This window comes from Schistocerca gregaria, chromosome 7 (assembly GCF_023897955.1).
Source record: "Schistocerca gregaria isolate iqSchGreg1 chromosome 7, iqSchGreg1.2, whole genome shotgun sequence".
Taxonomy (NCBI): domain Eukaryota; kingdom Metazoa; phylum Arthropoda; class Insecta; order Orthoptera; family Acrididae; genus Schistocerca; species Schistocerca gregaria.
The window spans coordinates 165,330,057-165,353,999 of record NC_064926.1 but is presented as its reverse complement, the minus strand read 5'-3'; the positions used below and the strand labels follow the sequence as shown (position 1 = coordinate 165,353,999).

At 45.4% G+C, this 23,943-nt stretch overlaps 1 protein-coding gene across 1 annotated transcript in view; it reads right to left on the bottom strand.

Annotated features, from left to right (window-relative positions):
- Positions 1-245: 245 nt before the first annotated feature.
- The window catches only part of LOC126281376 (probable cytochrome P450 6g2), a 69,586-nt gene continuing 45,888 nt past the window's right edge, over positions 246-23,943 (bottom strand). Inside the window, exons 6-9 of the mRNA XM_049980295.1 lie at positions 19,589-19,755; positions 13,499-13,720; positions 6,111-6,371; positions 246-726 (exon numbers count right to left, since the gene is read on the bottom strand). Of these exons, the coding sequence (XP_049836252.1) occupies positions 557-726; positions 6,111-6,371; positions 13,499-13,720; positions 19,589-19,755 (820 nt within the window). The 3' untranslated portion in view covers positions 246-556. The remainder of the gene's footprint in view (positions 727-6,110; positions 6,372-13,498; positions 13,721-19,588; positions 19,756-23,943) is intronic.

Here is a 23,943-nt window from a genome sequence, read left to right as displayed (position 1 = left end):
CTGACATCAAAGAGTGTTGTTTCAGACATTCGGTGACTTATGGACACAGCCTATATTTATTTCCAACACTGCAGTCTACTGATATTTCTCTTGTTCCAAGGTAATCAAAATTTTATGTTACTCCAGAATTTGGGTCTTTATCTTCTGACAGAAATTATGTCACTTATTGTTGTATAAACGTTCATCTTTAAACTTAGATGATGTTACAGAAGTTAAACTGCAAATATGATTACTGAATCTAAAGCTTTAGTTTGTAGTGCATGTTAATGACATATCAGAGGCCGTTTATTAAAACAAATTTCTTCTCACTGGCAAACAAATAAAAAATAGACTTTATCACGCACACCACTTGCTTGGAGAACATTGAAACAGAAGAGAAAACCATGTAAAACAAAGTCCACACTGTTGTAAATGTAAGAGTGTTTATTAATAGTAATTATCCATATTGGTCATAAGTGAAATGTCACCACTACCGAAGTATGTTATGTACAACTCATCACAGCACATATGAAACCTCGAGGATTAGAATGTATTTCACCCGCTTTGATTGGCACGGTCAGTGAGCCAGAGGTTGGAACCGGAGCCATAATCCGCCCTTAGCGGTCCTCAGGAACCCTCTGGGATCCAGTTGGAGAGGCACTGGAGTTCGTGGGGTGGTGGTGATCTTGAAGTTCAGTACTAGGGTGGCGAGGCCCATCTTCACCTGCGACTGCGCGAAACGTTGTCCTGCAACACACCGAGAACACACTTCAACCCAACTGACATTCAAATGCACAGAAAACAGCAGACTTCCAATAATGTGTGCTCTAGACGTACACATCCAGAAACTTCTTCGTCAACTCCATGTTAATGACAGCAGTCGACCTCTTACGTTGATGAAAGCTTTCTTCGCTTGTGCAAAAGGGGCAATCAAATAAGTTTCCATTCGAAGACCACACTAACCTGTTGTCAACATACCACTGTTTGTTTACCAGATTCGGAATAGCGCTGAGTTCCATATACACTGCATCAACGCAGTCCAATGGAAACTTTTTGTTGGCCATTATGCTTCTGCTATCTTCCCTGGCTTCGGACATCCAGTGTTACCTTACTTTCACTCCTTCCACTATTGTGCAGTTCATAGTTTTGATGACAAGCAAGTCGTTATTCATCTTTATACTAGTCCTCAACGTGTTCGCCTTCGCTCTGTGTATCCTTAAGGCATATTGTACACTAAGTACGTCGTCCATTCCTTTAGTCTTGCCTTCTAGGTCCCCCTTAGACCCGGGCAGTAGGGCTACATCGTATGCGAATCTAATTACGTGAACCTTTATCCCCCTTCGGAAACCGTGACTTCGGCATAGAACTTGAACAACAGGAGTGATAAGGTGTGACCGCTTTCGTTACTTAACTTGTGTTTTGTGTATGCTGTGAGTTATTCGTCCTTTCTTGATTCTAGCTCAACTCTTTTAAGAATTTTTACTACTGTGTTATTCATAACAATTTCTCGGGCTTCAGAAAACGATTGTCCGAAAATAGTTTTGTGAATAAGTTAAAAAGCTCCTGCTCGTTCAAAATTTGTTATGATTAGCCAATGGTTCCGTTGCGTGAGGAGGGAGTCAGAAACTCTCTCGCACCCCTTGTTAGGATTCCGAATCTGATAAATGTAAGGGCTCACAAGGAAACACAAGCGAGAAAGTGCGCGTTCTACAGAAATAAATATTATGAGCAAATTTGGAAGCCAGTAGCAAGGATTTGAAAGGAACATTCTTCTGTAGCGTGGCTGCCAAGAAGAATGCCGGGTCTCATGCTCTACCATTTATGAAGGCTACAACTGACTTAAATTTTATCTTTCAAAGAAAGATTCATCGCCGCGCGGGATTAGCCGAGCGGTCTAGGGCGCTGAAATCATAACCGGTGCTTCAGCACACCATGACGGCAGGAGTAACACAGCTGTGCGTCTCTGGAAGAATGGGACCTCTCCCGATGTCGCTGCTACACTCGTCGACTATGGCCATCTGGGGTAGTGGAGGTTCCCGAATGTCGCTGAACACAATATAAAGCCGTTCATCAACTGTTCATGCTTCCCAGTCACGTGAGTACACCAGAAGTAGCCGTTTGTGTTGCGGTGTCAGTGGCAGCCTACGTATCGAACGATGATTTCCTAGTCTGGCTGCTGATAGTGTCTGACCAGTGGCACAGGATGTCACAGATTGCTTCAGGGAGGGCACTACAGGTTTTCCACGGGCAGGCGCAAATGTGAGGCGGTTACAATGTGCTTGGTGCACAACACGGCATCCCTCCCCTGTGGTGAACATACGTGGTCGACTGGACACTTTATCACGAGTGTGCCTGCCCCCAAGTTACCAGGCAGTTCAACACCGGGCCACTGTCACACCCAAATGCCCCATAAATTTCTATGTAGCTCGATTCGACCAGCCGACCAAATGACGGCCCTCAATGTAGCCCCGTTCAAACTCTGTCAGTTACTGATAACGCTGTCTCACAAGATTACGCGGCATCTCCATTTCCTTCATAGTGTCACCCAACATCCGACATTGTTTACGTCCCCTTATGCAGTCTAAAAGCCTGTTAACAACGCTAAACACGAAAAACACTAATACACTGTAGTGGCCATTCCACCTTTAACAGAGAATTGCAACTTTAATCGTTTTCATATCAGCCGATAGCGTGAACGTGTAAGAAGTTTCATTAACGCCTGACCAAGTCTTCTGAGTCATTTACTCTTTCTAAATTTTTTAGTTGTTACCCTCTTCACCTTCAAATAAATGTGGAGACACTGCATTTGTTATATGTTCGAAGCTAGTTTCCTGTCCGTATATTTGGTTAGCCCTTGTTACCCTCTTCACCTTCAGGTAAATGTGGAGTCGCTGTCTCTGTAATATGTCCGAAGCTAGTTTCCTGCCCGTATATGTGGTTAGCCTTTTCCATAGGAACTAAAAAATCAGTAACTTGAATAATGATAATTGAAACCAACAGGTGTATTGTAAGGCCGAGCGGTTCAAGGCGCTTCAGTCCGGAACCGCGCTGCTGCTACGGTCGCAGGTTCGAATCCTGCCTCGGGCGTGGATGTGTGTAATGTCTTTAGGTTAGTTAGGTTTAAGTACACTCCTGGAAATTGAAATAAGAACACCGTGAATTCATTGTCCCAGGAAGGGGAAACTTTATTGACACATTCCTGGGGTCGGATACATAACATGATCACACTGACAGAACCACAGGCACATAGACACAGGCAACAGAGCATGCACAATGTCGGCACTAGTACAGTGTATATCCACCTTTCGCAGCAATGCAGGCTGCTATTCTCCCATGGAGACGATCGTAGAGATGCTGGATGTAGTCCTGTGGAACGGCTTGCCATGCCATTTCCACCTGGCGCCTCAGTTGGACCAGCGTTCGTGCTGGACGTGCAGACCGCGTGAGACGACGCTTCATCCAGTCCCAAACATGCTCAATGGGGGACGGATCCGGAGATCTTGCTGGCCAGGGTAGTTGACTTACACCTTCTAGAGAACGTTGGGTGGCACGGGATACATGCGGACGTACATCGTCCTGTTGGAACAGCAAGTTCCCTTGCCGGTCTAGGAATGGTAGAACGATGGGTTCGATGACGGTATGGATGTACCGTGCACTATTCAGTGTCCCCTCGACAATCACCAGAGGTGTACGGCCAGTGTAGGAGATCGCTCTCCACACCATGATGCCGGGTGTTGGCCCTGTGTGCCTCGGTCGTATGCAGTCCTGATTGTGGCGCTCACCTGCACGGCGCCAAACACGCATACGACCATCATTGGCACCAAGGCAGAAGCGACTCTCATCGCTGAAGACGACACGTCTCCATTCGTCCCTCCATTCACGCCTGTCGCGACACCACTGGAGGCGGGCTGCACGATGTTGGGGCGTGAGCGGAAGACGGCCTAACGGTGTGCGGGACCGTAGCCCAGCTTCATGGAGACGGTTGCGAATGGTCCTCACCGATACCCCAGGAGCAACAGCGTCCCTAATTTGCTGGGAAGTGGCGGTGCGGTCCCCTACGGCACTACGTAGGATCCTACGGTCTTGGCGTGCATCCGTCCGTCGCTGCGGTCCGGTCCCAGGTCGACGGGCACGTGCACCTTCCGCCGACCACTGGCGACAACATCGATGTACTGTGGAGACCTCACGCCCCACGTGTTGAGCAATTCGGCGGTACGTCCACCCGGCCTCCCGCATGCCCACTATACGCCCTCGCTCAAAGTCCGTCAACTGCACATACGGTTCACGTCCACGCTGTCGCGGCATGCTACCAGTGTTAAAGACTGCGATGGAGCTCCGTATGCCACGGCAAACTGGCTGACACTGACGGCGGCGGTGCACAAATGCTGCGCAGCTAGCGCCATTCGACGGCCAACACCGCGGTTCCTGGTGTGTCCGCTGTGCAGTGCGTGTGATCATTGCTTGTACAGCCCTCTCGCAGTGTCCGGAGCAAGTATGGTGGGTCTGACACACCGGTGTCAATGTGTTCTTTTCTCCATTTCCAGGAGTGTAGTTCTAAGTCTAGAGGATTGATGAGCTCAGATGTTAAGTCTCATTGTGCTTAGAGCCATTTTTGAAGGTGTATTGCAATCCAAAGACGTTTATTCAAACCATACCACACTTTCGACGCTAAAAACCGTCACCTTCAGGCATCAAACGGAATCTACCATCATTGTGCGAACCATGGAGACAAAGACGAATGGAGTCTTCAAATGGAAACAAAATAATGTACTAAGGATGTTACACCAGCATGTGTTACCAGAGAAGTCAAGTGCGATGAGGCTAAAATCACATGTTTTCCGTATGTAGCAGTAACAAGCCCACCAATGGTGTGACCACTGGTGGGCGTGTTACTGCTATATGCGGAATCCTCTTGGTTTTGATCTAGCTGCACCCGACTTCGTTGGTTATATACGCCGGCGTAATTTTCTTAATAAGTTACTTTCTTTGTAGAATAAGATTTTCACTCTGTAGCGGAGTGTGCGCTGATATGAAACTTCCTGGCAGATTAAAACTGTGTGCCCGACCGAGACTCGAACTCGTGTGTGTGAAATGTGTGTGAAATCTCATGGGACTTCACTGCTAAGGTCATCAGTCCCTAAGCTTACACACTGCTTAACCTAAATTATCCTAAGGACAAAGACAAACACCCATGCCCGAAGGAGGACTCGAAACTATGCCGCGACTAGCCGCACAGTCCATGACTGGAGCGACCTAGACCGCTCGGTTAATCCCGCGCGGCGACTCGAACTAGGGACCTTTGCCCTTAGCGGGCAGGTGCTCTACCATCTGAGCTACCTCAGCAAAGCTTTACTTCTGTCAGTACCTCGTCTCCTACCTTCCAAACTTTACAGAAGCTCTCCTGCGAGTTCGAGTATCGGTCGGGCAGACAGTTTTAATCTGCCATGAAGTTTCATATCAGCGCACACTCCGGTGCAGAGTGAAAGTCTCATTCTGGAAAAATCCCCCAGGCTTTGGCTAAGCCATGTCTCCGCAATATCTTTTCTTTCAGGAATGCTAGTTCTGCAAGTTTTGCAGGAGTGCTTCTGTAGAGTTTGGAAGGTAGGAGACGAGTTACTCGCAGAATTAAACTGTGGGGACCGGGCGTGAGTCGTGCTTAGGTAGCTCAGGTGGTAGAGCACTTGGCTGCGAAAAGCAAAGGTCCCGAGTTCGAGTCTCGGTCCGTCACACAGTTTTAATCTACTTTCTTTCTATTTGAAGACTCCGTTGGTCTTTGTCTTCGTCATCGTCTTTGTCTTCGTACGATGATGGCAGATTACGTTTTGGGCCTGAAGACGAGTTTTTTTGCTTTGAAAGTGGTAGAATGTTTTGAATAAACGACGTTGGATTACAATACAGCTGTTGTTTCAATTATCTTCTTCAAGTAATTCATGTCCGGCTGATGTACCAGCGTCCTCGATGGATTATGCGAGTAACGGATAAGTAATATAGTTGGCTTCCAAAATATGACATGTAGAGTATTTTGTAAATAACACTTTTTTGAAAAGCACACACACACACACACACACACACACACACACACACACACTGCTGAATTATAAATTGACAGCGTCACTGAATCAGGGCCTCACCTATGCAAGAGCGCGCACCCAGTCCGAAAGGCATGTACGCCTGCATGGCGTTACGATCTTTGTTGTCCGGCGAGAAGCGTTCAGGGTCGAAGGCGTCCGGGTCCGGAAAGTAGCACGGGTCCCTGTGCAGGCCAGCGATGGAGACCATGACCGTGGTGCCCGGCTGCAGGGTGAAGGTGCGGCCCGAGGGTGTCCTCATGGGGTAGGCCGCCGTGCACGTCTTCTCCAGGTGTCCGGCCGGCGGGTGCAGTCGCAGCACCTCTGAAATGGTGATGCAGCTCATAATCACGGACAAGTGTATCAACAGGTTCTAAATCTACATCTACACTACTGGCCATTAAAATTGCTACACCAAGAAGAAATGCAGATGATAAACGGGTATTCATTGGGCAAGTATATTATACTAGAACTGACATTTGATTACATTTTCACGCAATTTGGGTGCATAGATCCTGAGAAATCACTACGCAAAACAACCACCTCTGGCCGTAATAACGGCCGACTGGGCATTGACTCAAACACAGCTCGGATGGCGTGATAGGTACAGCTGCCCATGCAGCTTCAACACGATACCACAGTTCATTAAGAGTAGTGACTGGCGTATTGTAACGACCTAGTTGCTCGGCCACCATTGATTAGACGTTTTAAATTGGTGAGAGATCTGGAGAACGTGCTAGCCAGGGCAGCAGTCGAACATTTTCTGTATCCAGAAAGGCCCTCACAGGACCTGCAACATGCGGTCGTGCATTATCCCGCTGAAATGTAGGGTTTCGCAGGAATCGAATGAAGGGCAGAGCTAGTGGTCGTAACACATCTGAAATGTAACGTCCACTGTTCAAAGTGCGAACAAGAGGTGACCGAGGCGTGTAACCAATGGCACCCCATGCCATCACGTCGGGTGGTACGCCAGTACGGCGATGAAGAATACACGCTTCCAATGTGCGTTCACCGCGATGTCGCCAAACACGGATGCGACCATCATGGTGCTGTAAACAGAACCTGGATTTATACGAAAAAATGACGTTTTGCTATTCGTACATACAGGTTCGTCGTTGAGTACCTCTCTGTGATGCACCGTCAAGGGTAACGCAGCCATGGTCTCCGAGCTGATAGTCCATGCTGCTGCAAACGTCATCGAACTGTTCGTGCAGATGGTTGTTGTCTTGCAAACGAGCCCATCTGTTGACTCAGGGATCCAGACGTGGCTGCATGATCCTTTACAGCCATGCGGATAAGATGCCTGTCATCTCGACTGTTAGTGATACGAGGCCGTTGAGATCCAGCACAGAATTCCGTATTACCCTCCTGAACCCACCGATTCCATATTCGCTAACAGTCATTGGAACTCGACAATCGCCAGCAGCAATGTCGCGATACGATAAACCGTAGTCCCGATAGGCTACAATCCGACCTTTATCAAAGTCGGAAACGTGATGGTACGCATTTCTCCTCCTTACACGAGGCATCACAACAATGTTTCACCAGGCAACACCGGTCAACTGCTGTTTGTATTTGAGAAATCGGTTGTAAGCTTTCCTCATGTGAGCACGTTGTAGGTGTCGCCACTGGCGCCAATCTTGTCTGAATGCTCTGAAAAGCTAATCATTTGCATAGCACAGCATCTTCTTCCTGTCGGTTAAATTTCGCGTCTGTAGTACGTCATCTTCTTGGTGTAGCAATTTTAATGGCCAGTCGTGTATATCCACACTCTGGAAACAGCTACAAAGTGCGTGGCAGAGGTACCTCCACTGCATCATTTTATAGGACCTCTTCCCGTTCCATTTGCTTCCATAACTCTGGAAGAATGGTTGTTTAATCAACTCTGTTAGCACTGTATGTAGTGAGTATTTATCTTTGTCGTCACTACTGGAGCGATACATTGGAGGTTGTAGTATATTCCTAGAGTAATTCGGATTTCGTGAACTTCAATGAGACATATTTTTAAAAGTTTCCACAACGAACCTCTGTCTCCAAATCTGGATGAAAATTTGAAGATATTCTGCTCGTATGTGAAATGCATCAGCGGCAAGACACAATCAATAGCTTCACTGCGCATTAGTGGGGTTAATGTTACCGATGACAGTGTCACTATGTCGGAGTCACTATGTAGGGGTTTTCAAAATTATTTCACCGAAGAAGTAATAGATATTCCAGAATTCGAATCAAGAACTGTTGAAGCAGTAATTCTCGATATATAAAGACAGGTTGTATCACTTAATAAAGGCAAGTCCTGATTTTATACCAATGAGCTTCGTTTTAGTGTATGCTGTTGTGATAGCTCAGTAATTAATAATCATATACAACCGCTCGCTCAACGAAGGATCCATACTTGAAGACTGGAAAGTAGCACTGGTCACACCAATACTCAAGAAAGGAAGTAGAGGTAATGAGATGAATTATAGACCCGTCTCAATGGCGCTGATTTGCGGAAGTTTGGAACATACACCGTGTTTAAACATGAATTATCTTCAAGAAAAATATCTGTTGACACGCAGTCAGAACGAATTTGGAAAATATGCTTCCCTTTATTCTGACGAAGTTATGAGCGCTGTCGACAGAAAATCTCAGACAATTCCATATTTCCAGATCTCCAAAAGGATTTTAATACCGTCCTTGACAAGCGGTTTCTGATCATACTGCGCGCATACGGAATATCGCCTAAGTTGTGCGACTGGATTCGTTATATGCTCTCTACTGTTACTAATCTACATAAATGATGTAGAAGACGATCTGGTCAGTCAACTTACTAGTAGATTGTTTGCAGATGATGCAGTAGTTTACCATCTAATAATGTCATCAGTTTATCAAGCCAATAATGGCAAAATAGTTTGGACAAGGTATTTGTACGGTGCGAAAAGTGGTACTTGACCCTAAGTAATTAAAAGTGTGATTTTATCCCCATGATTATTGAAAGGAATGTATTAAATGTTGATTACATGATAAATCACACAATTTAAACACCCAGGAATTACAATTACGAACAACTTAAATTTGATCGATCACATAGATAATGTTATGGAGAAGGAAAATCGAAGACTACCTTTTACTGGGAGAACTCTAGAAAATGCAACAGGTCTGCTAAAGAGAATACCTACGCTACGCTGTCCCTCATCTCTTACAGTACTTCTGTGCGGAGTGGGATGTTTACCAGATAGGTTTGACGGAGGACATAGAAAAAGTAAGAGAAGAGCAGCACATTTAGTGTTATCACGAAACATGGGAGAGAGTGTCACGGATATGATACCAGAATTGAGGTGGCAGTCATTAAAACAAAGACGCTTTAGTTTGCAGCGTGATCTTTCAACGAAATTCCAATTTACAACGTTCTCCTCGAATGCGAAAATATTTTTGGCACCATACTACGTAGGGATATATGATCATTGTCATAAAATAAGAGAAATAGGAGGTCGCACGGAAAGATTTAAGTGTTCGTTTTTCCCGCACTCTGTTAGAAGTGGAATGGTAGAGAAATAGTGTGACTTGGTTCAATGAACCCTCTGCCAGACACTTAAATATGAACTGTAGAGTCACGAAGATGTAGATGTATATAGGTGACACATATGTTCAACAATCTGCCATTTCAGGTTTTTCAATATTTTATAAAAGTCCAAAAACATGTCATTTTATTCTCAGCTAAAACATTATTTTCAAATTTAAAAAGTGGGATAATAAACGTCAAACAGTATTTGAGTTGTGGGAGAAGGGCGAGAAGTGGGAAACCTGACTTCGTACGGTAGAGGTGCGGTAGAATGATGTAGGAGGCATGGCATCCGCATCGCGCCTTTGTCTCAGAAGAATCAAACCTAATGTGAAATTGTGATAGTCGTTTTATTCTTGTTTGAACTGCACGATGCGTAATTGCGCCAGGGCCATTGCAGCGATCAAAGATATTTTTCAAAGACTCTTGGGACGTTAGTTCCAAGCAGCGCATTGCCTGTGATGTTATTGGAAAAATGTGTCACGTTTGCAGTTCAGTGCTCAATGGTTTAATTTCAAGACTGAATTCATATGACAGTGTGGTTATTTATTTTCGGTAGTTTTCCACAGTATCAGTGCCTAATGCATACGACATGACACTCCTGCTCGTTTATATTAAAAGGGTGGAGAAAAATTGTGTCACGAAATTTTAACTCTCGATAGCTGATGCCAGCGGAAGCTAAATTACTTATGTCGTCTGGATCGACAACGCACCATTTTAAACTACGGAAACTTGGCGCCAAGAGCTCCGATTGGCCGGGGGATTTCCCTGTTGCTTTTCTTCGGTTGACAGGCAGCGCTATGGTTGTCGCCTGACGACCGAGAGCAGTGCAGCAACGTTAGAGTAAAATTGTCAGTGCTAACAGACAAGCAACACTTCGTGAAATAACCGCAGAAATCAATGCGGGACGTACGACGAACGTAGATTTAGCATCTACATCTACATCTACATCCATACTCCGCAAGCCACCTGACGGTGTGTGGCGGAGGGTACCCTGAGTACCCCTATCGGTTCTCCCTGACGGTGTGTGGCGGAGGGTACCCTGAGTACCCCTATCGGTTCTCCCTTCTTTTCCAGTCTCGTATTGTTCGTGGAAAGAAGAATTGTCGGTATGTTTCTGTGTGGGTTCTACTCTCTCTGATTTTATCCTCATGGTCTCTTCGCAAGATATACGTAGGAGGGAGCAATATACTGCTTGACTCTTCGGTGAAGGTATGTTCTGGAAACTTCAACAAGAGCCCGTACCGAGCTACTGAGCGTCTCTCCTGCAGAGTCTTCTACTGGACTTTATCTGTCATCTCCGTAACGCTTTCGCGATTACTAAATGATCCTGTAACGAAGCGCGCTGCTCTCCGTTGCATCTTCTCTATCTCTTCTATCAACTCTATCTGGTGCGGATCCCACACTGTTGATCAGTATTCAAGCAGTGGGCGAACAAGCTTACTGTAACCTACTTCCTTTGTTTTCGGATTGCATTTCCTTAGGATTCTTCCAATGAATCTCAGTCTGGCATCTACTTTACCGGCGATAAACTTTATATGATCATTCCATTTTAAATCACTCCTAATGCGTTTTCCCAGATAATTTATGGAATTAACTGCTTCTAGTTTCTGATCTCCTATATTGTAGCTAAATGATAAGGGAACTATCTTTCTATGTATTCGCAGCACATTACACTTGTCTACATTGAGAATCAATTGCCATTCCCTGCACCATGCGTCTATTCGCTGCAGATCCTCCTGCATTTCAGTACAATTTTTCATTGTTACAACCTCTCGATACACCACAGCATCATATGCAAAAAGCCGCAGTGAACTTCCGATGTCATCCACAAGAGCATCTGACTCAATTAAAAACTATTAAGTCGCTACGTGAGCCTTTCAGTCCGACGCCATTTTAGCGACTAATCTACCCAAGTACGCCTACTGTGGTATAGGGATATGTTCGTCGTACGGCGATTATTTACTGTGCAGAAGTGGTACAAAGCTGTATCACTTTTCAACATAATCTCCGTCACGCTTAATACAAGTCCTCCAGCGCTTACAAAGTGCATAAATTCTCTTAGAAAAAAGTTATTTTGGTAGTCTGCACAATCACTCATGCAACGCGTGGGGTACCTCTTCATCAGAACGGAACTTCTTCCCTCCCATTGCGTCTTTGAGTGGTCCAAACATATGGAAATCACTTGGGGCAAAGTCTGGTGAGTATGGTGGATGAGGAAGACACTTAAAATGCAGGTCTGTGATTGTTGCAACTGTTGTACGGGCAGTATGGGGCCTTGCATTGTCATGTTGCAAAAGGACACCTGCTGAAAGCAATCCAAGTCGCTCTGATTTGATTGCAGGCCGCAGATGATTTTTTAGGAGCTCTGTATGATGCACTGGTGACAGTGGTCCCTCTGGGCATCTAATGTTCCATAATGACGCTTTTTTCGTCCCAAAAGAGAGTCAGCGTAACCTTCCCTACTGATGGTTCTGTTCGAAACTTCTTTGGTTTTGCTGATGAGGAATGGCGCCATTCCTTGCTCGCTCTCATCGTTTCCGGTTGGTGGAAGTGAACCCAGGTTTCGTCCCCAGTAACGATTCTTGCAAGGAAGCCATCACCTTCTCGTTCAAAGCGCGTTCCCTCATTTCAGGAGTCAGCTGCCGTGGCACCCATCTTGCAGACACTTTGTGAAACTGGAGCACATCATGTGCAGTGTGGTGTGCTGACTCATGACTAATCTGTAAACATGGTGCAATGTCATTCAATGTCACTTGGCGGTTTTCCTTCACTACGGCTTCAACAGCTGCAATGTTCTGTGGAGTCACAACTCGTTGGGCCTGACCTGGACGAGGAGCATCTTCCACTGAAGCGACACCATTTGATAACTTCCTACTCCATCCGTAGACTTGCTGCTGTGACAAACATGCATCACCGTGCTGAACCTTCATTCATCGATGAATTTCAATAGGTTTCACACCTTCACGACGCAAAAACCGAATAACAGAACACTGTTCTTCCCTGGTGCAAGTCGCAAATAGGGCGGCCATCTTTATACTGATGCTGCGACGGTATGTGTGCATCTGCATTATGCTGCCGCCTACAGGCCATTCTGCACGCTGTTTGTAGCTCGCTTACCAACTTACAGGATAACGGCGCGAAATTTCGATTTGTTATTACAAATTTAAGGTTTTCATTTGACTCCCCCTTGTAAAATGAGTCCTGATTTCAGCTGATAAGAACTGATGGTAGGGTTCGAGCGCGGCGCAGATCCCACAAAGCCATGGACCCAAGTTGTCCATAAGGCACTGTGCAAGCTGGTAGTGTTTCGGTAACGGTGCGTTATGTATTTACATGAAATGGACTGAGTCCTCTGGCCCAACTGAACCGATGATTGCCTGGAAATGAGTATGCTCGGCTACTTCGAGACCGTTTGCAGCCGTTCATGGACTTCATGTTCCAAAACAATGACGAGATTTTTATGGATGGCAATGCGCCCTGTCACAAGACCACAATTGTTCGCGATTCACTTGAGGGACATTCTGAACAACTCGAGCGATTGATTTGGCCACCCACATCGTCCGGCATGAATCCGATCGAACATTTATGGGACATGACCGAGAGGTCAGTTAGTGCACAAAATGCTGCGCCGGTAACACTTTCGCAATTATGAACGGCTATAGAAGCAGTATGGCCCTATATTTCTGCAAAGGACCTCCAACAGAGTTGCTGCTCTTCGCCGTGCAAAAGGAAGTCCAATAAGAGATTCTGAGGTATCCCATGATTTTTGTCACCTCTGTGTACATATACTGCAGCCATCTGAAGTTACTGTTGTATTTGATATAGTAGGTAATAGTTATCTGGTTCCTGCAAGTATAAGCGTGAAGTAGACAGCCAGCGGAAATATTAAACAGTCGCCGACGCTGACCTGAGAAGACCATGTCGAGGTAGGTGCAGTCGTTGATGGCGTCGTATCCCAGCTGCCCGCCGTGCTTGTCCACCGCCTCTCGGAGTTCCTCCCTTAGATGCTGCTGGATGTCTTCATGCAGAGCCAACTCGTAAAGAGCGAACGACATGGTCGTGGCGCTGGTGTGGGTTCCATCCGTCATGAACGTCATCACCTGCGCCACTATGTCAATGTCTGTGAAGCCTGAAACAAAATCCACAAACTTTTACTGGCAAAGCACAAACAGCGGGAATTCGTAAATGTCTTTGGCAGATATTACTCACGCTGAAGCGGCGCATCAGTTTTCGGACTACGTAAATATCATACCCAACGTTTGACGTAAATGTAAGACCAGACTGTTTAGAATTATTTCAAAAGGCATTTTTGCTTATTTTTTTTATCAGTATGCTAAATTACATTTTTGCGGCTTTTCCTTTTAGAACAGAATAAAAATAGAACGAATTTATTCACGATTAATACTTTAAATGCACAATGAGATTTTCATTCTGCAGCGGAGTGTGTGCTGATATGAAACTTCCTGGCAGATTAAAAATGTGTGGCGGACCGAGACTCGAACTCAGTACCCTTGCCTCTCGCGGGCAAGTGCTCTGCCATTTTTGTTTTGTTTTAAATGTCATTTTGTTCTATACTGTGCGTTGAATATGTTCGTGGCGGACGTCCGACCACACCCCTTCAAGATGTTCGTTGATCCGTGCACTCAATTTTTTTTATTACAGGGGGTAGCCGGCTGCCATCTGAGCTGCTGAAGCACGACTCACACCCTATCATCACAGCTTTACTTCCGCCAGTACCTCGTCTCGTACTTTCCAATCTTCACAGAAGCTCTATTGCGAAACTTGCGGAACTAGCACTCCTGGAAGAAAGGATATTACGGCGACATGGCTTATCCACAGCCTGGGTGAGGTTTCCAGAACGAGATTTTAACTCTGCAGTGGAGTGTGCGCTGATATGAAACTTCCTGGCCTTTCGTAGACAAGTACTCTACCATCTGAGCTACCCAAGCACGACTGTTACCGGTCTTGACGAGAAACACCCATATACAGATTGTTTACAAAAACAGATTTCACTTACAAGTATCTGTATTGCTTTTTATTCCCCGATGCATTTCAGCCCCATGAGTCCACCTTCAGAAATAATTTACGTTTTCACATAATTTTCGTTGTTGCTGAGGAGTTTAGTCTAATGAAACCGAACACATTTCACATTTCTGTATGACACGATGTGTGCCCAGAATATCCCTACAATTAAGTAAAAAAATTCATCAGGGAATAAGATAGCACGTGTAAAGCACTCCCACATGTTAGGATTCTACGTTAGAGAAGGGTCGGCACGAACCTCCGTGAATTCCCTAATCGTGGTGTAATGCGTGATTACTACTGCATGTGAAGGAGAAAAACTACCAAGGTGGCACAGCATCTGAATTGAACTCTGGCCTTTTGCTCTTGCTGGATGCGACTTACATATCAGCGGCTTGAGAAGAAGAAAATACTTCACTTTACGGATTTTTTTGTTTTTTTTTCTGCTGTCGTTAGGCTTTTTGCATATACAAAGTAGCAAACTGTAAACAGATCTCCATAGAATTCTCAGGACAGCAGCTGACTCTCCCCTATGGATACGAAATTTACAAGAAACAAGGGATTTATTTGATGTCTTACACCATGTTAACCATGGGTGGCAATCGACTTAGTCCCTATTTAGAAGGGATCCTGATTAATTCAAGGCAAGGGCCTTGCCGCAGTGGCTACACCGGTTCCCCTCAGATCACCGAAGTTAAGCGCTGTTGGGGGTGGCCGGCACTTGGATGGGTGATCATTCGGGCCGCCATGCGCTGTTGCCATTTTTCGGGGTGCATTCAACCTCGTGATGCCAATTGAGGAACTACTACACCGAATAGTTGCGGCTCCGGTCAAAGAAAACCACCATAACGACGGGGAGAGCGGTGTGCTGATCACACGCCCCTCCTATCCGCATCCTCCTCTGAGGATGACACGGCGGTAGGATGGTCCCGATGGGCAACTTGTGACCTGAAGATGGAGTGCTTATTAATTCAAACGATGAGAAAAGTGGACATGAGATTCAACCGATAAAACAGATCAAAAATGTAAAGTCGTATGGCACTGCTGGATGGAAAGCCCCAAAGGATAGGTCCAGTCGCGTAATTAAAAAGGCACAATGGCACCTATTCTTAGCGAAATGTGACACGTGTGTGTTCAAGCGTATCTGATAAGTGTAGGTGACTATAATAAGTGTGTGTGTGTGTGTGTGTGTGTGTGTGTGTGTAGTATGGTCTCATGTTCGTGCTGGATGATGATAGAGAAGGGAGAAAGTGAAGTCCGATGACGGCCTCGGCACATACAGTACTCTTCTTCAGTAGCACCAAGTGGCCGCCGAGCCTTCACGCCCTCGTGTATCACAAGCAACAGTGCCGCATGTACCCACTTCATGAATTTTTTGAGACAGAGAAGTTACTGTCCATGCATCAGCACGGCTTTAGAAATCATCGCTCCTGCGAAACGCAACTCGCCCTTTTTCACATGATACCTTGAGAACCATGGATGAAGAGTATCAGCCGGCCGTGGTGGTCTCGCGGTTCTAAGCGCGCAGTCCGGAACCGTACGTCTGCTACAGGTTCGAATCCTGCCTCGGGCGTGGATGTGTGTGATGTCCTTAGGTTAGTTAGGTTTAAGTAGTTCTAAGGTCTAGGGGACTAATGACCACAGCAGTTGAGTCCCATAGTGCTCAGAGCCATTTGAACCATTTTGAAGGGTATCAGACGGATGCCATATTCCTTGACTTCCTGAAAGCGTTTGACTCGGTGCTCCACTGCAGACTCCTAATTAAGGTACGAGCATTGTGGTCTTGGTTCCCAAGTATGTGAGTGGCTCGAAGACTTCTTAAGTAATAGAACCCAGTACGTTGCCCTGGATCGTGAGTGTTTATCAGAGGTGATGGTATCATCTGGAGTGCCCCAGGGAAGTGTGGTAGGTCCGCTGTTGTTTTCTATCTACATAAATGATCTTTTGGGTAGGGTGGATAGCAATGTGCGGCTGTTTTCTGATGATGCTGTGGTGTACGGGAAGGTGTCGTCGCTAAGTGACAGATGAGTTGGACAGGATTTGTGTTTGGTGTAAAGGATGGCAGCTAACTCTGAATATAGATAAATGTAAATTATTGTAGATGAATAGGAAAAAAAATCCTGTAATGTTTGAATACTCCATTATTAGTGTAGCGCTTGACACAAGCACGTCGATTAAATACTTGGGCGTAACATTGCAGAGCGATATGAAGTGGGAAGTAGTGGGGAAGGCGGATAGTCGTATTCGGTTCATTGATATTATTTTAGGAAGATGTGGTTCATCTGTAAAGTAGACCGCTTATAAAACACTAATACGACCTATTCTTGATTACTGCACGAGCGTTTGGGATCCATCCACATCAGGTCGGATTGAGGGAGGACATAGAAGCAATTCAGAGGCGGGCTGCTAGATTTGTTACTAGTAGGTTTGATCATCACGTGAGTGGCTCAAATGGCTCTGAACACTATGGGACTTAACATCTATGGTCATCAGTCCCCTAGAACTTAGAACTACTTAAACCTACCTAACCTAAGGACAGCACACAATACCCAGTCATCACGAGGCAGAGAAAATCCCTGACCCCGCCGGGAATCGAACCCGGGAACCCGGGCGTGGGAAGCGAGAACGCTAGCGCACTACCACGAGCTGCGGACATTACGCGAGTGTTACGGAAATGCTTTAGGAACTCGGGTGGGAGTCTCTAGAGGAAAGGAGGCGTTCTTTTCGTGAATCGCTACTGAGGAAATTTAGGGAACCAGCATTTGAGGCTGACTGCAGTACAGTTTTACTGCCGCCAACTTACATTTCGCGGAAAGACCACAAAGACAAGATAAGAGAGATTAGGGCTCGTACAGAGACATAAAGGCAGTCATTTTTCCGTCGTTCTGTTTGGGAGTGGAACAGAGAGAGGAGATACTAGTTGCTGTACGAGGCACCCTCGCCACGCACCGTATGGTGGATTGCGGAGTATTTATGTAGATGTAGATGTAGATCCTCCTACAGTCACACAACGACGAGAGTTTCCTGTACAATACAGCTTCCCGAGGAAACAGTCCCAGGCAGCTGCTCACCTCACCCGTGATATCGTTTATGTCTTCAGAGAACAAGAGCAGTCTTGTCAACAATTCCCTGGGGCTTGACGAGACCTGTGTTCCGATTACCACTCGCAGTCCATGACAACGTACTGGGTTCTACTACTTGAAAAGTCTTCTAGTAACTCACATAAGTGTAAACCTACTCCAAAAGCTCGAACATTCGGTAACAATCTGCAGTGGGTCACCGCATTAAACGCTTTCCGGAAATCTAGGAATACGGAATCTGCCTGTTGTCCTCCATTCGTGGTTCACAGGATATCATGCAAGAAAATGGTGGGGGGAGCCGAGTTTCGCACGAGTGATGCTTTCTAAATATGTGTTGATCTCTGGACAGAAGCTTTGTTTTCTCAAGGAAATTAGTTACTGGGGTCACTCCAAAAGAAATGCACACTATTTCTGTAAGAATACAGTTTTCATTCTGCACGTGTGAAAGTCTTACAGCGTGTAGATGCATCCTTCCCGCTTGTTTTCAAACTTAGTTCAACCTGTTCCCGTGAGTGGCGCCGTCACAGCATGTCATCAAGGTGGCTGCTACACTTGACGTTCGTCGGAAGCAACTTGCTGTCATAGAATTCCTGTGCTGCGAAAACGAGACGGTGGGAAACATCCACAAGAGGTTGAAAAAGGTGTATGGAGATGCTGCTGTCGATCACAGTACAGTCAGTCGGTGGGCAAGCAGGTTACGTGATGAAAGCGGGCAAGGCAATATTGAGGATTTTCCTCGGAGCGGCAGGCCTCGTACTGCACATACTCCAGACAATGTGCAGAGAGTTAACGAATTGGTGACTGCTGACAGACGCATCACATTGAACGAATTGTCACGCTACGTTGGGATAGGGGAAGGAAATGTTTCCAGAATACTGAAAGTGTTGGCGTTAAAAAAAGGTTTGTGCCAGGTGGGTTCCCAGAATGTTGACAGTGGCTCACAAAGAAACAAGAAAAACGGTATGCAGCGAACTTTTGGAACTGTACGAGAATGGTGGAGATGAATTTCTTGGAAGAATTGTCACAGGTGATGAAGCATGGCTCTATCATTTATCACCAGATACGAAGAGGCAATCAATGGAGTGGCGTTATGCAAATTCACTCAAGAAAAAAAAATTCAAAACTACACCTTCTGCTCGAAAAGTTATGGCTATGGTGTTTTTCGATTCCGAATGACTCTTGCTTGTGGATATCAAGCCAAGTGGAACCACCATAAATTATGATGGATATGTGACGATACTGAAGAAACTTCAAGATCGACTGAGTCGTGTTTGACCACATCGGCAAAAGCAGAGTTTTTGCTGTTGCACGACAATGCACGGCCACATGTCAGTCAAAAAACCATGGAAGCGACCTCAAAACTCGGATAGGCAATACTGAAACACCCGCTTTACAGTCCTGACCTGGCTCCATGTACTATCATCTCTTTGGGAAACTGAAAGACTCTCTTCGTGGAACAAGGTTTGAAAATGATGACTCCTTGTGCACGCTGCGAAACAGTGGTTCCAACTGGCTGGTCGAGAATTTTACCGTGCTGGTATACAGGCGGTGGTTCCAAGATGGCGTAAGGCAGTTGTGAGGGATGGAAATTATGTGGAGAAATGGAAATATTGTTCCTAAAGAATGTATAAAAACACTGTAAAACTTCAAACATGTAGAATAGAACATGGATTTTTAAAAAATAGAGTACATTTCTTTTGGAGTGACCCTCGCATATTGGAACTTAGACTATGCTCAAGCATTTTGCAACAAACCGATATGAAGGATATTGGTCTGTCTTAATGCGGGTCCAAGGTATGTAGAAAGCAGGAATACAGAAATCCTCATACGTTTCACGTTTCATTTCCTGTGGCAAATCGTGAGGCGTTTGCGACTGTATTACGGGTGTTACTCACTCGACTTATCGGCCAGCACCTGCCCTTGACTGTCGAGGTAGCCCTTGGTCTTGAGGTCCACCAGCAGCTGCAGGTAGTCTTTCCGCTGCACGTTTCCACTTTCTCTCTGGGCGACTGTGTCCGTCACCAATTTGTGCACGAACTTATGGACCTCCACAGGCATAAACCTACGACATAAGCACGCCAGCGTGTCCTTCAAAGGGCGTCGGAAACATCATCTTAACAACGGCATCATCTCGTTTCACACCTACAGCATATTTTTACATCTTACTTAGGTAATAAATAACAGTTTTAATATCACAAAAAGCATGAAAATGATTTGAGTGTCTATAGTGACAATGTGAATAAATAATGCTGACTATGATCTAATACTGTTTATACTAGCAGTACTTCTACTCCTGCTGCTGTTGGCACTCATAATAATAATAGTAATGGAGACAGATATAAAAAGAATTTATAGGTGTGCAAAATAAACATAACAAGTTCTGGGAAAAGGAAATTTTAAGAGACTACACCGACAAAGAATAATGGGAAATAAGGAATATCTGGAAAGAAGAATACGCACGAGGAACGAGTGTGTACAGGGACAATAGTAATCATTGATGAAGTCTTCTCGGGTTGTCAGCCGAGTCAAGAAAAGCTTTCCTAGAGAATGGCTATTCTGTGACGCAGATAAGACGTGCTTTTCAATAGAGCAAGAAGAAGAAGACGTAGGTGATGAAGACATTAAGCGCTTAGCGTTCCTTCCCTATGATGGACCGCCCACGGCAGAGATTACTAGGATATTAGAAAAGAGCAACGTTAGAACCATTTTTTGCTCATCTCTTTGAGGTTCGCCGATGACATTGTAATTCTGTCAGAGACAGCAAAGGACTTGAAAGAAGAGTTGAACGGAATGGACAGTGTCTTGAAAGGAGGATATAAGATGAACATCGACAGAAGCATAACGATGATCATGGAATGTAGTCGAATTAAGTCGGATGATTCTGAGGGGATAAGATTAGGAAACGAGACATTTAAAGTAGTAAAGGAGTTTTGCTATTTGGGAAGAAAAATAACTGATGATGGTCCAAGTACAGAGGATATAAAATGTAGACTGGCAACGGCGAGGAAAGCGTTTATGAAGAAGAGAAATTTGTTAACATCGAGTATAAATTTAAGGGTCAGGAAGTCGTTTCTGAAAGTATTTGTATGGAGTGTAGCCATGTATGGAAGTGAAACATGGACGATAATTAGTTTGGACAAGAAGAGAATAGAAGCTTTCGAAATGTGGTGCTATAGAAGAATGCTCAAGATTAGATGGGTAGACCACATAACTAATGAGAAGGTATTGAACAGAACAGGGGAGAAGAGGAGTTTGTGGCACAACTTGAAAAGAAGAAAGGACCGGTTGGTAGAGCATGTTCTGAGGCCGCAAGGGATCACAAATTTAGCATTGGAGGGCAGCGTGGAGGGTAAAAATCGTAGAGGGAGACCAAGAGATGAATACACTAAGGAGATTCAGAAGGATGTAGGTTGCAGTAAGTACTGGGAGATGAAGAAGCTTGCACAGGATAGAGTAGCATGGAGAGCTGCATCAAACTAATCTCAGGACTGAAGACCACAACAACAACATCATGTTCGAGTATAATGACTTTTCTGGAGACTAGAAATCTACTCTGTAGGAATCAGCATGGGTTTCGAAAAAGACGATCATGTGAAAGCCAGCTCGCGCTATTCGTCCACGAGACTCACAGGGCCATAGACACTGGTTCCCAGGTAGATGCCGTGTTTCTGGACTTCCGCAAGGCGTTCGATGCGGTTCCCCACAGTCGTTTAATGAACAAAGTAAGAGCATATGGACTATCAGACCAGTTGTGTGATTGGATTGAATAGTTCGTAGATAACAGAACGCAGCATGTCATTCTCAATGGAGAGAAGTGTTCCGAAGTAAGAGTGATTTCAGGTGTGCTGCAGGGGAGTGTCGTAGGACCGTTGCTGTTCACAATATACATAAATTACCTTGTGGATGACATCGGAAGTTCACTGAGCCTTTTTGCGGATGATGCTGTGGTATAACGAGAGGTGATAACAATGGAAAATTGTACTGAAATCCAGATTTGGTGCATGGTGCATGGTGCAGGAAATGGCAATTGAATCTCAATGTAGACAAGTGTAATGTGCTCGAAGTAGGCATTAAGAGTGATTTAAAATGGAATGATTATATAAAGTTTATCGTCGGTAAAGCAGATACCAGACTGAGATTCATCCTAAGGAAATGCAATCCGAAAACAAAGGAAGTAGGTTACAGTACACTTGTTCGCCCACTGCTCGAATACTGCTCACCAGTGTGGCATCCGTACCAGATAGGGTTGATAGAAGAGACAGAGAAGATCCAACGGAGAGCAGCGCGCTTCGTTACAGGATCATTTTGTAATCGCGAAAGCGTTGCGGAGATGATGGACAAACTACAGTGGAATACTTTGCAGGAGAGACGCTCAGTAACTCGGTACGGGCTTTTGTTGAAGTTTCGAGAACATATCTTCACCGAGGTATCAACCAGTATATTGCTCCCTCCTACGTATATCTCGCAAAGAGACAATGAGGATAAAATCAGAGAGATCAGAGCCCACAAAGAGGCGTACCGACAATCTTTCTTTCCACGAACAATACGAGACTGGAATAGAAGGGAGAACCGATAGAGGTACTCAAGGTACCCTCCGCCACACACCGTCAGGTGGCTTGCGGAGTATGGATGTAGATGTAGATGTAGAAGCCTCCGTTAGTTTGGGTTCCTAGAGCTCCCTTTGGGCATCCCCCGTGCGCTGTACCATGTCCTGTGATACGGATGGATCTCTTTCGTGGCCGCAAGAGAAGGATGCTGAATCTATCCTTCTCCGACACCTGTTTCCTTCAATCCTTCACGATTATTCTAATTCAATAAGGATCTAGACGGATGAGTCGAAAGTCAACGACAGGGTGGGTTAAGCTTTTGCACGTGCAAGGGGACACGAGACGCACTCTCTGCCGAGTTTACACTCCAGAGTTGGTTGCCATCTCTCAGGCTTTGCGGTACGTCAAAGCCCACGCCACGACGATCTTTCTGATCTGTAGCGATTCCATAATTTTCTTAAAACGCATAACTCTGTGCTAGCCAGGACCTACTGGCTGACCTTTGCAGCTCTGGAAAGATAGTGACCTTCATCTGGACACCGAGCCAGATAGGCATTCCAGGAAAAGAACTCGCCGACTGTCTAGCTAAAGACACAGCTACCAGATATTAACTTAACGTCGGAATACCGGACACAGACTTAGGATTACAACTTCGACGCACTTTTTAGAGACTGTGGGAATTAAAATGGCAGGCTACCACGACCCAAAAACGAGTTGAGAGCGATTAAAGGGTCCACTAAGGTGTGGCATACATCTTTTCAGGCCTCTCGGAAAGATGCCATTGTGTTGTGCCGACTAAGCACCGGCCACACGAGAGTTAGCCACGAGTTTCTTCTGCCTCAGGAGGACCCTCTTCACTGCAGCTGCAGCAGTCTACCGGCGATAGCGCGTCTTCCCATTGAGCGCGCCCTGCTGGCCGATCTGCGGCACACTCGCAGTTTGCCAACCTCGCTACCTGAAGTGCACAAGTAACACGTGACAGCCACTACCAAAGTTTCGCTTTTTCTGAGGGAGAGCGGATTTTATTCTAACCTTTAATACTCTTCCACTTGCAATGTTAGGGGTGGTCGTGGGGACGAGATCCTCGCCCTGTGACGGTTACCCACCGAGCAACCGCAGGATACTTTCTTCCCCTCTCGGCTTGTTACGTCTTTAGACTCTCCTGTGCAAAACAATGCCTGCGTTATCTCTGTTTTCTTTCACCTTTTGTGTTGCAGCTACTTTCACACTTTTTTAAACTCTTTGATTTGCTTTATAGTTTGAGCAACCAGGTCTCCATTTTTTTCGCTTTTTACCTTTTTACATGTTACATGTTACAAAGGCACATGGTGCTTTCCAGATGGCAAAACAGTAAATCAGATTGACCATGTTATGACAGATCAACGTTTCACTTCATTTATAAGAGGTCAGAGCGTATAGAGGAGCTGAAATTGGCTCGGATCATTTCCTCTTTGTAGGAAAGATGAAAATCAAGATGATTTGGAATCAAGAACCAAAAGCCACACCAAAACCTAATTTAGACATCGAACGACTGATGGAACTGTCTGTTAAAGAAACCTATGTGATTGAAATAAATAACCGATTCACAGCATTGCAAGAAGCTAAGGAGGAAAACAGTGTAGAGAAGGCTAGGGAAAGAATAAAGACTGTAGTAACAGATGCAGCAGAAAAAACACTGGGCAAGAAAAAGAAAACGAAGGTAC